The sequence below is a fragment of the Tenrec ecaudatus genome, chromosome 1 (genome assembly GCF_050624435.1).
Source record: "Tenrec ecaudatus isolate mTenEca1 chromosome 1, mTenEca1.hap1, whole genome shotgun sequence".
Lineage (NCBI taxonomy): Eukaryota > Metazoa > Chordata > Mammalia > Afrosoricida > Tenrecidae > Tenrec > Tenrec ecaudatus.
Window position 1 is genome coordinate 167,127,738 of NC_134530.1, and position 13,660 is coordinate 167,141,397.

The 13,660-nt window shown below is 44.2% G+C and overlaps 1 protein-coding gene across 3 annotated transcripts in view; it reads left to right on the top strand.

Moving 5' to 3' along the window:
• The first annotated feature begins 898 nt into the window (after positions 1-898).
• LOC142461728 (uncharacterized) overlaps positions 899-13,660 on the top strand; it is a 35,898-nt gene continuing 23,136 nt past the window's right edge. The window contains exons 1-2 of one of the 3 annotated variants that reach the window (XM_075563641.1): positions 924-1,053; positions 12,506-12,754. Coding sequence is in view for 2 of the 3 variants with exons in the window: in XM_075563640.1 (XP_075419755.1) it covers positions 972-1,053 (82 nt within the window). In the remaining variant the exon portion in view is untranslated. Of the gene's footprint in view, positions 1,054-12,505; positions 12,755-13,660 lie in introns of all 3 variants that reach the window. The other 2 variants (XM_075563640.1, XM_075563639.1) reach the window with 2 other exon arrangements.

Genomic DNA, 13,660 nt, shown 5'->3' on the forward strand with positions numbered 1-13,660 from the left:
GCAGTTAGCAGCCCAACATGTGAAATCGACAACTATAGGTAAAGCTGTAGAGTCAGTAATTGGATTAATAATTACCTAAGGGGCTAAGGAGAGAATGAGAAAGAAGAAAATGTTCTAAACTCGGATGTGGTGATGATTGTACATCTTTCTTTAATACGATTGAACTATTGAATTGCATGATCTGTGAATTACGTATATGTTAATGAGAAACAGTTTTTACAAATTCCCACCCCCCCCACCCAAATCACACAGGGTACACTTACACATAGGAGTCACCATCAGTGGGGATGAAACTTTGGACAAACTAATTTATTTTATTTGATTTTAGAGTGTATCATGTTAAGCAGTCACAGCTGGGGGGTCAAACTTTGGACAAACTAATTTATGTTATTTGATTTTAGAGTGTATCATGTTAAGCAGTCACAGCTGTATGGAGAAAAGAGCCATGCAAAGTAAATGTCAATATTTGCATTAGGGAGGTGGAGGTAGCCCTTCTCCCAGAGAGCTTTGCTCTCTCAAGCACAGCTACTGTCCTGAGACAATAAGCAGTCTGAATTTGGGGATAAAGAGAAAGGAAACTTGACTGCCTGACTGAAGGAATAAGGACGGGGATAATCAACAATCCAGGGGAACCCAGCTCAGTGTGGCTGCCGAAATTTATATTCATTTTTGCCTACATGTAAGCTGGCATAGTGGGCAGGGTTGCCTGGGCCTGAGAAGCAGGTAAGGATAAGCGTGTGTGTATATGTGTGTTTGTGCATATCTATATGCTGTTTACCAAGCTGCCTTTATACATTAGCATGTGTCTATTAATATATTTCATTGCTTTCCCACTGGTGCTTCCAGGTAGGCCCCGCCCCAGTTTATGCAGTGAAGGGGAGGGCTGTGCCTGGCTGGCTGCGCTCAGGCTTTTTTCTCGGTCCCCTTCTGATGTGCAGTCTGCAGTTGAGCGAGCCAGCAAGTAGCCTGTGATGGGGTTCTGTTCAGAAGAACTCCTTTCTACCCGCCTTCGCTGGACCTTCTGGCTCTTGGGATCCCTCAGCCTGCTTGCCGGTGAGTGGTCTGGGCTTCGTGGTAAAAGGGAATACTTGCAAGGCGGCTCTTGGCTGGGAGGGAAATTTGCGATCTGATGTTCTTGGAGAACGGAACAAGTGAGTGATGCTGAGATAAACTTTGAACATGCAGTGTTTGCTTTTGAGGGCTGGGGCGTCCTGAGAGAACAAACAGCTGGGACCCCTGAGCTTGGGTAGCCGGGGCTACACCAGAAAGGTGACAGCAAAGCCAGGGGAGCCTCCAGTTAAGCCGGCCCTGGCGGCAGGCAAGCCTCCAGAAGGAGCTGACCTAGCCCTGTGAGCACGAGCCCCTGGTCTGGCCTTCTGGAGAGTCTGGACTGCTAAAGGCCAGGGAGTGAGCACTCGGCCTCTGGCCATCACCAAGGCCAGACCTCTGGGAAATCTCAGGTGGGTCTGAAAATGGCTTGTGCATTTGGCATTCCACGTGAGGGTTACCTTTGATAGGAAAATGTTAAAAATGATTTACCTTTCAGGAGAGCACATGTCCTCCAAGACTGTACAAAGAGGCCTTTCATGCCTAGGAGCTCCTGCCCCAAAGCTGCTCAGGCCCTGCAGTCTGCAGACAAGACCGCATCGTTTTAGTCAAAATCCTGCAAGCATCGGCAATTTGCGCCTGTCAAAATGGGAATGGTTGGTGTCGGAAGTTAATCATACCACAAAACTATGAAATTTAAGGACAGCTTGACCAGGAGGAGCTTACATGAAGTCGCTCGGAGTGAGACATAGCTCACACACTATGTGAAGTAAGGTAGCATGGGAATAACAAGAGGCGAGCTACAGTAGCCACAGCCTTTAGCATAAAGCACCGGGCACAAATAAACGAGCTCGTTTTGGATTTGAGAGTGGACGCTGCTTCTGTTAACTCAGAAAACCTCTCTTCTGTCCTCATGCAGATGTAAGATGTCAGTTACCTGATTCCCAGAGGTCAATGCAAATGCTGATCTGAAATCCTGTGATGCAGGATGTTCCCAGAGAATGTTTTATAAGCAAGTTATTTTCTCTCTCTAGATACGAATATATTATATAATTATAACGATAAAAGGATCTTATATATATAATGTCCTTAAGAAATGCTCACACTATACATTCTTAATATGCTTTCTTAAAATAGGTTATTCAAAATGCAGCAAACCTGTTAACTGGCTTCAGAACCAGCCCGATCGTGACATTGCTCTGTTGCTGGTCGGTAGCCACACGTACGGCACAAATAACCTTTAGTTCCATCACTGACAGCCCCACGATGAGCAAGCACCCCTTAAGCTCTGCATAGTGGAAGGCTTTTCTTGGAATCAGCCCTAGATAACAACGGTGCAGTTGCTGTGCTTGGAACTTCAGTTTTCAGGACCATGACGTTCCTGATGAGAAGCAATCTTCAAACCCTTAGCAAACCTCGCTATTTTAATGTGAAACAGCACTCAGAGGAAAAAAAAACCCAGCTTATTTTCTTCCTCTGTTGCGTTGTAAGAGCAAAGAGCCAAATGAGGAGGAGTACATGAGAGATGGGCAGGGAGGGCGACCGGAGGGGCGAGAATGGGGAAGCAGAGAAAAGGAGAAGAGAAAGCTGGGTGAGGCAGGGAGGTAGGACTGGCCGCTAAGAAGAGGAACTGCTCCGAGGAAAGTCACGGATTAGGTCACGTTTATGAATGTCCAGTACCTTCTATGCTTACGTGTACCCATAAAATAAAATGTCAAACTAACAAAGGAAACAAGGTCTACTGACTTTTAATTCTAGTGACATAGTCGAAGGCTCTTAATGCTTTCTATGTCTCCCACACTTACTAACTGAATTGGCAGGGAAGTATATAAAGAGGATGGATTACGTAGTATTGTAAAACAGGAAATCTTTGTGAATAACAAGGAATTTGACCTCTTTCTGTCCTTGATGAATGATAGTTTCTCCATCGCTCCAACTCTATTTCACTGGAAAAATATGTTAAATATTACAGTACCCACCCTCTCCACGCCATAGGTCCTGGGGTTGAAAGTCACATTGAGAATGAATGTGACCACTGGGGGTTACACAGTAACAGGAAAGGAATGCAATTGTTTGCTGTGTGCGGCCCGACCTCCGTGGATGAAACTGGCAGGGGCATCGCGCCTCAAGGGCTGCGCGTCCTGTTTGAAAGCCTCCACCGCCACAGCGGAGCATTTTTCCCTTTCTTATTGCGATCGAGTCGATTTTGACTCAGAAATCCGACAGGACAGAGTAGCGCTGTCCCTGTGGGTTTCCCAGGCTGTCAGTGCTTACAGGAGCAGAAAGCCCGTCTTTCTCCTGAGGAGGTTTCTAACTACGACCTTGTGATCAGCAGCCCAGTACAGAAGCCGACAGGGGTCTTGATTTTTTTCCTTTAGTTTCTGGATACGCCCCTCCCTCTTCCCCCGCCACGTCTTCCCTTAAATTTTAACCCTGCCTGAGGGTAGAGGGGTGCGTAGCGCCAAATTCTTTGATCATCTTTGTCATTAAAAGTTACTAAAAGTCCTTTCCTGGAATGTGTTTGGAAGAAAGACGCTCGGGAGGCAAAAGGTTGCAAGTGGGTTTGATTCACACCACAATTGCCTGAAACCCACAGAGTTGATGCCGATTCAGAGGGACCCCGTGGGACAGTAGAACTTCTCAGGAGAGGCCCAGAGACTTTCCAGGGCCTCCTCCTCCTCCTCCTCCTTGCTGGTTGGAACTACCAACCATTTGGCTAGCAGAACAGCACTTCACCCACTGCACCACCAGGAATCCCTAAAGAGTTGGTCCTTGTCCTGTGGGATGTCTCTCACCATAATTAACTGCCCTTTCCTGAGTACCCGCTGTGGGTCTGGTGGGGGAAGGGAGGGAAAGGGCTCCTGTAGCTCTGGAAGGACTCCGGTTGGATTCCATGGGTGACAAGAGGGAGTCCGAAAAGGAGCACCATTTAAATTTTATACAATTTAAACTCAACTTGTGAGCGACCTCGTGCCTCCTCTGGAGCACAGTGCCCTCCTGAATCTTTGGACGTCAGAGGTCGGCCTGCCTTCCTTCTCTTGTGAGACACCTTTCTACTTTCTTCTAGCTTCTGGGGGCAGATCCTCCTGGTTCCCTGAGAATAGAGGCTTCCTCTGTCTTTTGGGGTCCCTGCCGTCCACTGGTGGGAAGCCTGGTTAATCATTAGTGTGTCCAGTTGTGGGAAACCTGGGTAATCATTAATTCATATCCAGAGTTTGTTTTCTCTTTTCCCTAAAGAGGGAAGTTTGTTTAGAGGGATGGGATTCCAGGAAGCACTATGCTATTAATGGTGGGGATATAACCCAACAGTGATAACATTGTGAGGAGGGCCGACGTGGTGGGGAGGGAAGGGACAGTGTGGACAAGCTCCTGGACTCCTTCGTTCGGGAGACAACCCTCCCTAGAGCTTCAGTTTTCTGCTCTGTAAACTGAGGGCTTAGGGAGATGACCTCTCACACCCCTCCCGCTGTGACATTTTGTAGTTCTGTGCCTCTCTCAAGACACGATTCTCCTGTGGCTGCCCACGGCCTCTGCTGTCTGTCATGCTGTGGTTCTACCCTATTCCCTGACAGGGTCTAGCAGAGGAGCCTGGGAGGGTATCTTCAGGGTCAAGGAGAAGACTTCTGTGCCTTCTGCAGTCTTCCCAAACCTAGACACAACATTGGTTTTGATTTCAAAAGGAAGAGGTGAATCCACTTAAAGTCTTCCCTTTGAAATCAAGCCCCCCCACCCCCATCCTACCCCACCCCACAAAACAAAGCAAAACAAGTTTCAATCAAGATTCCCATGTCTGACGGACTTTTCTAATCACTGAAGTGCCCTGGAGGCATAGTGGGTTATGTGTTGGATAACTAACCGCAGGGTCAGCAGTTTGAAACTACCATCTGCTCCTTGGGCGGAAAATGAGGCTTTCTACTCCCATAAAGAATTACAGTCTTGGAAACCCACCACGAGCAGTTCTACCCTGTGCTACAGGGTCTTTTTGAGTCAGAATAGGCTCGATAGCAGTGAGTAGAGATTGTTCAGGAGTGAATTGCCAGTCCTTTCTTCTGAGTTACCTCTGGGTAGATTTGAACCTACAACCTGCCAGGTGGTAGCGCAATACTTAACCATGTGCACCACCCAAGCTCCATTGGCATCCAACCTGGTGCTCGCTTTCCTCTGTGTTGAGCCTCTTCAGAGGCCGGCACCCTCATGCCAACTTCTGAAGGACACCAACCCCCTCCTCACTGCGTGTGCAAACTTGCTGTGGGAACCCCACTTGGGAAAGTACAGCTGCGTCTTCAGCAGCAGCAAAACCAATACCACAGGGGGACCTTTGCAGCTCTCATCTGGTTTGCAGCCAGCACCCAGCTGGACAAATACTAGCTTGTTTCTTGTGGCCCTCCGGCTGGTGACCACTTAGCAGTGCGGTGGAGAGTAGGACAAACCGTGTTGAGGTCAGAATTACCTGTGCCAACCCCTTAGAAAAATGCCATGTTAGAGACCGAAAGCTGTTTCTCTCCATATGTCCTGTTGCCGCATTTTCCCTACTGGAGCAAATGGCCGTTTCTCTGAGGCCCAGATTAAACAATTTATGGTTCATGTCCATCTTGTAAAAAAAAAAAGTATATTTAAACATTTGACTAACAATGAGTGTGATGACTGACTAGAGATTAAAAAAATACTTTTAAAAGCCCAGGTAGAATCTGGCTCACTTGTGAATTCAAGATGTGTCAACGTTCTTATTTCATTAAGTAATTATAGAACCAGTAGAATGTTACAATGAATTGGAAGTCAAATGAAACAAACAACACACACAGACATAGGCCATCAGGGATGCCGACCCACATACAAATAGATACAAAAATGACCAGGCTGCAAGAGCAAAGCCTGTTCCGACAGAGCACGTCAACTTTGTGCACCGTCTGGGACTCCTCCACGACTTGTCTCTGTGGGTGGGAGTCTGACTTCCCCGGCAGTGGACTGGGTTTGCAGATAAACGGGAGGAGTCTGCTGGACCTTGCATCCTTGTAGGTGCCCAGCTGAACCCCTCGATGCCTGGCTCCCAGATGCAAATCCCTACTCCAGAAGGAGACCCCTGCGAGGGTCAGCTTGGTGATGACCTGAAAGTAGGAAGCAGCTGATTTGACCCCAGGTGGACTTGGCCGAGTAGTAATCATTGTAACACTGAGAGGGGCTAATTGAGTGGTCATTTATGTTGCAGATGATGTTTTTTTGTTGCTTTGAACAGATGCATATACGGCATCATTTGCCATTTAACATTATATTGAACACTCTGATGGAAACTTTTTATCTTTTAAAATCATAGTAGCAGTCCCATGAGGTGAACACTGCCATTTCCATTGCACGGTGAGAAAGCTGATGCTTAGGAGATTGAATAACCACGCAGGTTCACACACCAGAAAATGATGACCTTGGCTCATCTCAGAGCCTGCTGATGCTAAAGTCCAAGCCTCCGACCACTGTGCTGGCCAACTAGGCCATTCAATTTGACAGCACGTTAAATTTGTGGTGCATCAAAAACATTTAAATATAGAAATATTTAAAATAAAAATATAAAAAATAAGAATTGAACAAAAAGAATTGAAATCACAAAAGAGTTAGAAGAAAACACAAGATAATTTAAATAATATTTTAAAAGTAGGGTAACCTTTAATTATTATTATAGAGGTGTAAATCTACACAACAAAAAATAAACAATTTCTTCATGTTCAATTCAATAACACTGATTATGCTCTTCAAGTTGTGCAACAATTCTGTTATCCTTCCTAAATAATTTCACCATTAACCTAAACTAAGTGCCCAATAAACAAAAACTCCATTTCCTTCACCATGGTGACCACTACTAATCTTTGTTTTCTATATATTGGCTTATTTTATGTATACATAAGTGAGATCATAAAATATGTCTGTATTTATGACTGACTTATCTTACTGACGGTGCTATTTTAAAGCAAGACATAAAACCAATAAGTCATAAAAATTGATAGGTTTGATTTTATGAAAATTAATAATTCTGCATGACAAATAATCCATAGACCAAGTTGAAAAATTAACTAGAAAACAGTAGTAATTATGTATTAGGAAATGGGCTAATTTCCTCAGGATCTGTCTAATCCATGAATTAATACAAAAAAGACAAACCTGGACAAAGGACAGAAGCAGGCATCCACAGAAACGGAATAAGAATGATTTTTAATAATTTGAAATCAGACTCAAACTTACTTATATGAGATTAGTACCAGTACCAATTAGTATCAAAGCCAGTCCAACTCCTAAGGACCCCAGGCATCAGCCAGGAACTGTGTTCCATTGGGTTCTCAAGGGCTGCCCTTTCCAAAACAGATCTCCAGGCCTTTCTTTGAAAGCACCTCTGGGTGGACTTGTATCTCCAATCTTTGAAAAATGCCACTAAAACTATAAGGAGATATAATTTTCCCCTACCAGTTTGGAAAAGGGTGAAGAGTTTTCCTGTTGTACGTTGGTGAGAAACTTCGACATTGTTGGCAGGAGTCTAAGTAGGAATGTCTTTTGGAAGATAATTTCAAAACATCTAACAGTTTAAATACATGTGCCCTTTGACTCCTTGGACCCACCTTAGTAATTTATCCTAACAATATACAGCAATGTGCAAACACTCAGGAGGAGTCTCATGGCAGTGTTGTTTATTATGTCAAGAAACAACTTTAATGTCTAACAGAAGAAGACTAGAATCAGACCCAGAGTCAAAGAGTAGCCGCATTACAAAAATGAGACACATTTCTTTATATGTCCTGCTCTAGAACAGGCTGCAGTCTATTGTGTTATGGGAACTGGCATGGAGCCGAGCAATATGAAGACAGAGTGTGTGAGTAGGTGGTTATCCCCGTGTGCACTGGGCACTGCACAGATGGTCTCTTGTTGGAAAGCCAAGACACTCACCTGTAGGGAAAGAAATGGACAATGAGAATCAGAGGTAAAGACTTAATTTTCACAGTATTTTTCTGACCTTGTTAAACCATGTGAATTGATCGCCTGCTGGAAATTAGAAATTAAAAACCTCTTCGTGTTGCTGAAACTCAGGCTCCTCATCCTTTGAACATTTTGAAGATCACTAGGCATTTGATAACGGAAGAGATTGCTAAAATCCAGGAGCTTATGGTAGCTGGACTCTATTCTCCCAGGCGGTGAATACATCAGAGAAAATCCAAATGCTGAAACCCCCATTATATAGGCCTTACTATTAATACTTAGTCAGTGTTTTGCATGTATCACCATATTTAATGTCTATAGTTTCTCTGCCCATTGTTTATACGAGGAAGCTTTGCCTTCAGTCTCACCAGTACTGTTCCCTTTGATTCAATCCTACTCTTTTGCCCTTTCAATGCATTCTCTACTTATGAAAACCTAGTATGAATCATCTGCATTTCTACCTGCTGCTTTTATAGGTTTGCTAATAATTCCCTTTGTGAGTTTGTTATTGTAGTGCTTCTGTTTATGTACATCCAAGTGTTTGGGGAAGGTGTGCAACACTGCTCACGATCTTGGCAGGATGTAGGCATTTACCACTTGTCTTCTGGGGGTATGACGGAGAATGGAAGGGAAATAAACAAGAAAAGAATAATGAAAATAAGGGATGAAAAGAAGAAAGGAAGGAGGGAAGGAGAGAAATGGGAAGTGGCACCCGTGGGAGATGCTCTTGCTGGCTGAAGAGTCTATGGGAGTCTCGTCCCAGAAATAGTTGCTGCCTATCCAGGGGGTGGCTTGGTGTAAGGTGTCTGGTATGGCGCTGTGTGTTCTGCTGAGCAAAGGAAGTGGGAACCAGTGCCTTCAAATGCTGGCATGTAGTTAGTTGGCACCTAATCCACTGAGAAGGGTATGAGATGTGAAAGAAGGGACAAACCGAGAGCCCCAAGGGTGCCGACGACTGGGAATCTTTGTCACTTTTGGATGGCTTAGGACAGAAGCAGGCACACCCCAACCACTGACCCCACTGGTGTGGGCACTGAAGACCTCCGGCCTTATTTGTAACTGGGTGCTGAATCCTGATGTGAGAACTTGAGTCCTGTGAGAAGAGACGAGGGGACCAGGATGAGGGCTTGGCCCAGAAGAGATGCAAGGGAAGTAAATTAGTGCATACGTGAGAACCAAGAAATAGCTTTGAAATCCTCCTACATATCAATCACTGTATGAATTGTTCTGTTTCCAATGAGAACAAAGAATGGGTTTAAAGCACAACAGGAGGAAGACAGGCCTGATGTGAGGAAGAATTTACTAATTTGGAGAGGGGGTGGGTTACACTCTCAGACAGTGGAAAACCCAGGAACAGCTTCCTTTCAATGACAACATTTTTTCTGTGGTACCTTACTATTGACCTTCCTGTCCTGGTTCAGAGGAAGAACAGATGGTCCTCAGGTTCTCTGGGACCTGTATCTGAAAAGCAAGGAAGAGTTCAGAAGAAGGAAGCACTGGCATAGCTGTACCCACTGGTCAGAGATCTGCAGGCGAGAGCCATTTACTAATACAGTCTCTGGAAATATTTATGTAAATACTTTTTGGTTGCAGGGACCGTGGAGTTCACCAAATTGCCCATCCCTCAACTCCACAAACAGTGGCTGAGGAGGTTGTATAGACCTAGTGTTCTATACGGTATAGCTACAAGATGATGGAGCCTCAATCCAAGCATGGCAGGATCCTGTCCTATAGTATCTCTTGGGTGTGTACTGTAAGAGGTAAATTCACCTTGTCCTAATCCACTGAATATATGCCATTGTTTGTTACTATAGTATTTTCTAGCTCAGAGGTTCTCAACCTGTGGTCTGCGACCCCTTTGGGGGATGTGTCGAACAACCCTTTCACAGAGGTTGCCCGATTCATAACAGTCGCAAAATTGCAGTTATGAAGTAGCAACAAACACAATTTTATGGTTGGGGGGTCACCACCACATGAGGATCTGTCTTAAAGGGTGGCAGCATTAGGAAGGCGGAGAACCACTGCGGTAGCCTATCCTGATAAATACACTGCCTAGAAGGAAAAGGGAAGTAAAGCAAATGTGGTGAAGAAAGCAGATGGTGCCCAGCTACTAAAAGATATAGCGTCTGAGTCTTAAAGGCTTGAAGGACAACAAGCGGCCATCCAGACGTGAAGCAACAAAGTCCACATGGAAGAAGCACACCCGTCGGTGCAATCATGAGGTGTCATCAGGACCGGGTAACAGCATCAGAAGATTCATAACAAACAACAAACAAACAAGCAAAAACCCATTGTAGACAATGGAGCATCCCCCCACAGAGGGGTCACAGGGAAGGGACGAGTCAACGAGGGTGCAGTAAAGGACTGATGGACCACAATATATTCCTCTGGTTCCTTGAGGCTTCCTCACCCCCCGCCCCCTGTCATGACGCCAGTGCTGCTTCTCACTCTGGACTGGACCGGAGCATGTGCACAGCTATAGATAAGAGAAAAAGTTCACGACACACGGAATCCAGGAACAGGGATGGGAATAGTGATACCAGGAGGGTAGGGGGAAATGGGGGGTGAGGAAGGGAGGAAGGAGGAACAGATGGCAATGACTGTCACATAACCAAATACTGCCCCCCCCACTCCCTGCCATCCAGGGGAAGAACAACAGAAATCATGGGGGAAGGGAGACAGCGATCGGTGTGAGCTATGAAAATAATAATAATTTATAATTTATCAAGGGGCCTGAGGGTGGGGGGTGGAGGGAGGGAACAAAGGAGGAGCTGATACCAAGGGCTTAATAGAAAGTAAATGTCTAGAAAGAACGATGGCAACATATGCACAAGGATGCCTGATATAATTGATGTGCGGATTGTAATAAGAGCTGTAAGAGCCCTCAATAAAATGATTTAAAAAAGAGAAACCCTCATTATCTATGGTTGTGTAACAAATTGCCCCAAACTTGGTTTAGCTTCAGGACAGCATTTGTCATCTCACAGCTTCTGTGGGTCTGGGGTCCGGGGACGGTTTGGTTGGATCCTTTGCCTCAGGCTCAACCTCACGAGGGCTGCATTCAAGCTTTTGATTGGGCTGGCACACAGCTCAGGGCTCTGGGGAAGGGGGTGCTTTCCCTTATGTGACTTTTGCTACAATCCCATTCTTCCTGGCCTATTAGGCAGGGGGTCTCAGTTTCTCCAAGAGTGTGGGCTCAAAGGTTACTCTCAGTTGCTTGCCCTGGGGATCTATCTCCCCACAGGACAACGAGCAGTGTGGCAGCTGTTTCATTACAGTGAACACAAGGGGAGAGTGGATGTACAATATGGAAGTCACAGTCTTTAACAGCCAATACACTTCCAAAAACAGTTTTATTGGGAGATAACCCACATATCATGCAATTCAATATTTCCATCATATCAAGAAGAGGTATACAGTTATGACCACAATCAATTTGAGAACATTTTCTTCTTTCTTGTACTCCTTGTTATTAGCTCCCGAATTCCCTTCAACCCGCCCCCACCCACATCATACCCCAAAGAAATCATTAATCTCTATAGTCACTCATCCTGGATTCCATATTTGGAAAAATACAAAAACAAACTAAACAAGAAAAGCTAATAACAATAAGGAAAAGAGAAAAATCTCAGGTAAAAAAAGGCAGAAAAATATTAAAAATTAGAACAACTTTAAAATGGGTCTAATGGGAGGTCAAATGATAAGATGTTAAATTTTAACACTCCATCTGCCATCTGCCATAATCCACTTTCCAATTCACTTCGCATAATAGTGAGGCCATTCAGAACCCTGGACTCTCTTCAGAGGGGATTCACCGGAGGTTTTATCCATGTGTATTTCCCCTTCCCTTTTTTTTCCCCTTCAACTCATTTTATTAGGACCTAATTCAGACATCATATCATTGCATAGTTCAATTACATCAAGCAGTGTTGTACTATTGCTACCACAATCAGTTTCAAAATATTTTCTTCCTTTTTGTACTCCTTGATATCAGCTCCCCTTTACCACATCCCCTCCCTCCCCTCCCTGTCATACTGCCTAGAAACCCTTATTCTAATTATTGTCTCTATAGATTTCCCCATCTTGGGTTTCATACACCAAAAAAACATTAAAAAAACCCAACAAAACTTAACAGAGTCACGAAGCCTACCAGCAATGATGAAATGAATACAATAAAGATAAACCCCTATATTAACCCCCCAAACAAGGCAATATGAAAAACCAGATCAAGAACAAAGTGTATCAAAAGAGAGATCAAGTAACACAATTTTTAACCATTCAATTCAGATTTTCATTTAATCTGCTACAGTCATCTCTACAGTACGCTCTATCTGATCACCAGGTGAGATAGTTTATTGTGCCAGCCTGGCCGATAAACACAAGTGGGATCAATTGAAGGGTGGAGATATAAGTAGCTCGGTGAGCCTCGCCTTTCATGTCTCTCTCTCTTTAATCATCAGACCAGTGTGCACATGCCTTGCTTGGTCTTTTTGTCAATTTATAGGCTACACTACCTATGGGACGCCTAGCCTGTGGACTGTGTCACTGTAAGTTGAGGTCTCTTTAAGACCACACGATTGAAATTTACATCGCCGGAGCTGGGGACTGACAGTTGGTGACCTGGCTGACGGTTGGTGACCTGCCTTGCTGTTTGCTGCCTGTGCTGGGATAGCCTAGCTCTCTCTCTACAGAGGACGACCTGACGGCCCTCAAGACTTGAAGGACTGCTAGCTCTCACAACTCTCTCACGGGAGTGAGTCGCACTGAGCCATTTGTACTGCTTTATAATTTAACTGTTCATGTTTTGTGTTATATATCAATCTGTTTATAACTTAACTGTTCATTTCTTGTATTGCATATATAACTGTTTATAATTTAACTGTTCATTTCTTGTTTTATATATCTATCTTTATAAATATATGTCTTTATAAATATATATATATATGTAAAGTTATCAGCAACTTAGTTTCATCTCTCTAGAGAACCCTGTCTAACACACCAGGTTATTCCTATCTCTCAGTTTTGGTCAGAGGGAAATCACTGGAGGCTCATTCCCTGTGTAGATCCCACAGATGTATTTTGGGTTTCCACTGTCATCCGTTGCCTTCTGCACACCAGATTCTCTCAATTTAAGCTCTGATGCTATTCCTTTGGATTTGGATTATATGATTTACGATCCTTAGATCACAGATGTTGAGGTATTTCTTCCATGCGGACTTTGTTGATGTTTGCTTTAGATGACTGCTTGTTTGAAAACAAGCCTTTAAGACCTGATATATTATTCTTTCAGATAGTCGGGCACCATCAGATTTCTTCCCCACACTTTGCTATAGCACCCACCATGTGTGTTTCTTTCATGAGGGTGAATATCGAACAGCGCCATGTTGTAAGAACTAATTGTTCTTAGATTGGAGCTAGGATTAAGTGTGAGCCCCAAATACATTCCTGAATCTATGTTTTTTATCTGTCTCTGGCTCAAATGAGAGATATCCTTGTTAATTTATGGTAGAGAATCTTATTGATCCCCTCCCTGGAGTATAAGGACCTTCTGTTTGTAGTGTCATTGATTAGTCCATGGCAATAATTTAAAAACACTATTGAGAAGGGGAGATTGAACAAGTGCAAGTTAACTACAAACCATAATACATGGGTTATTAAC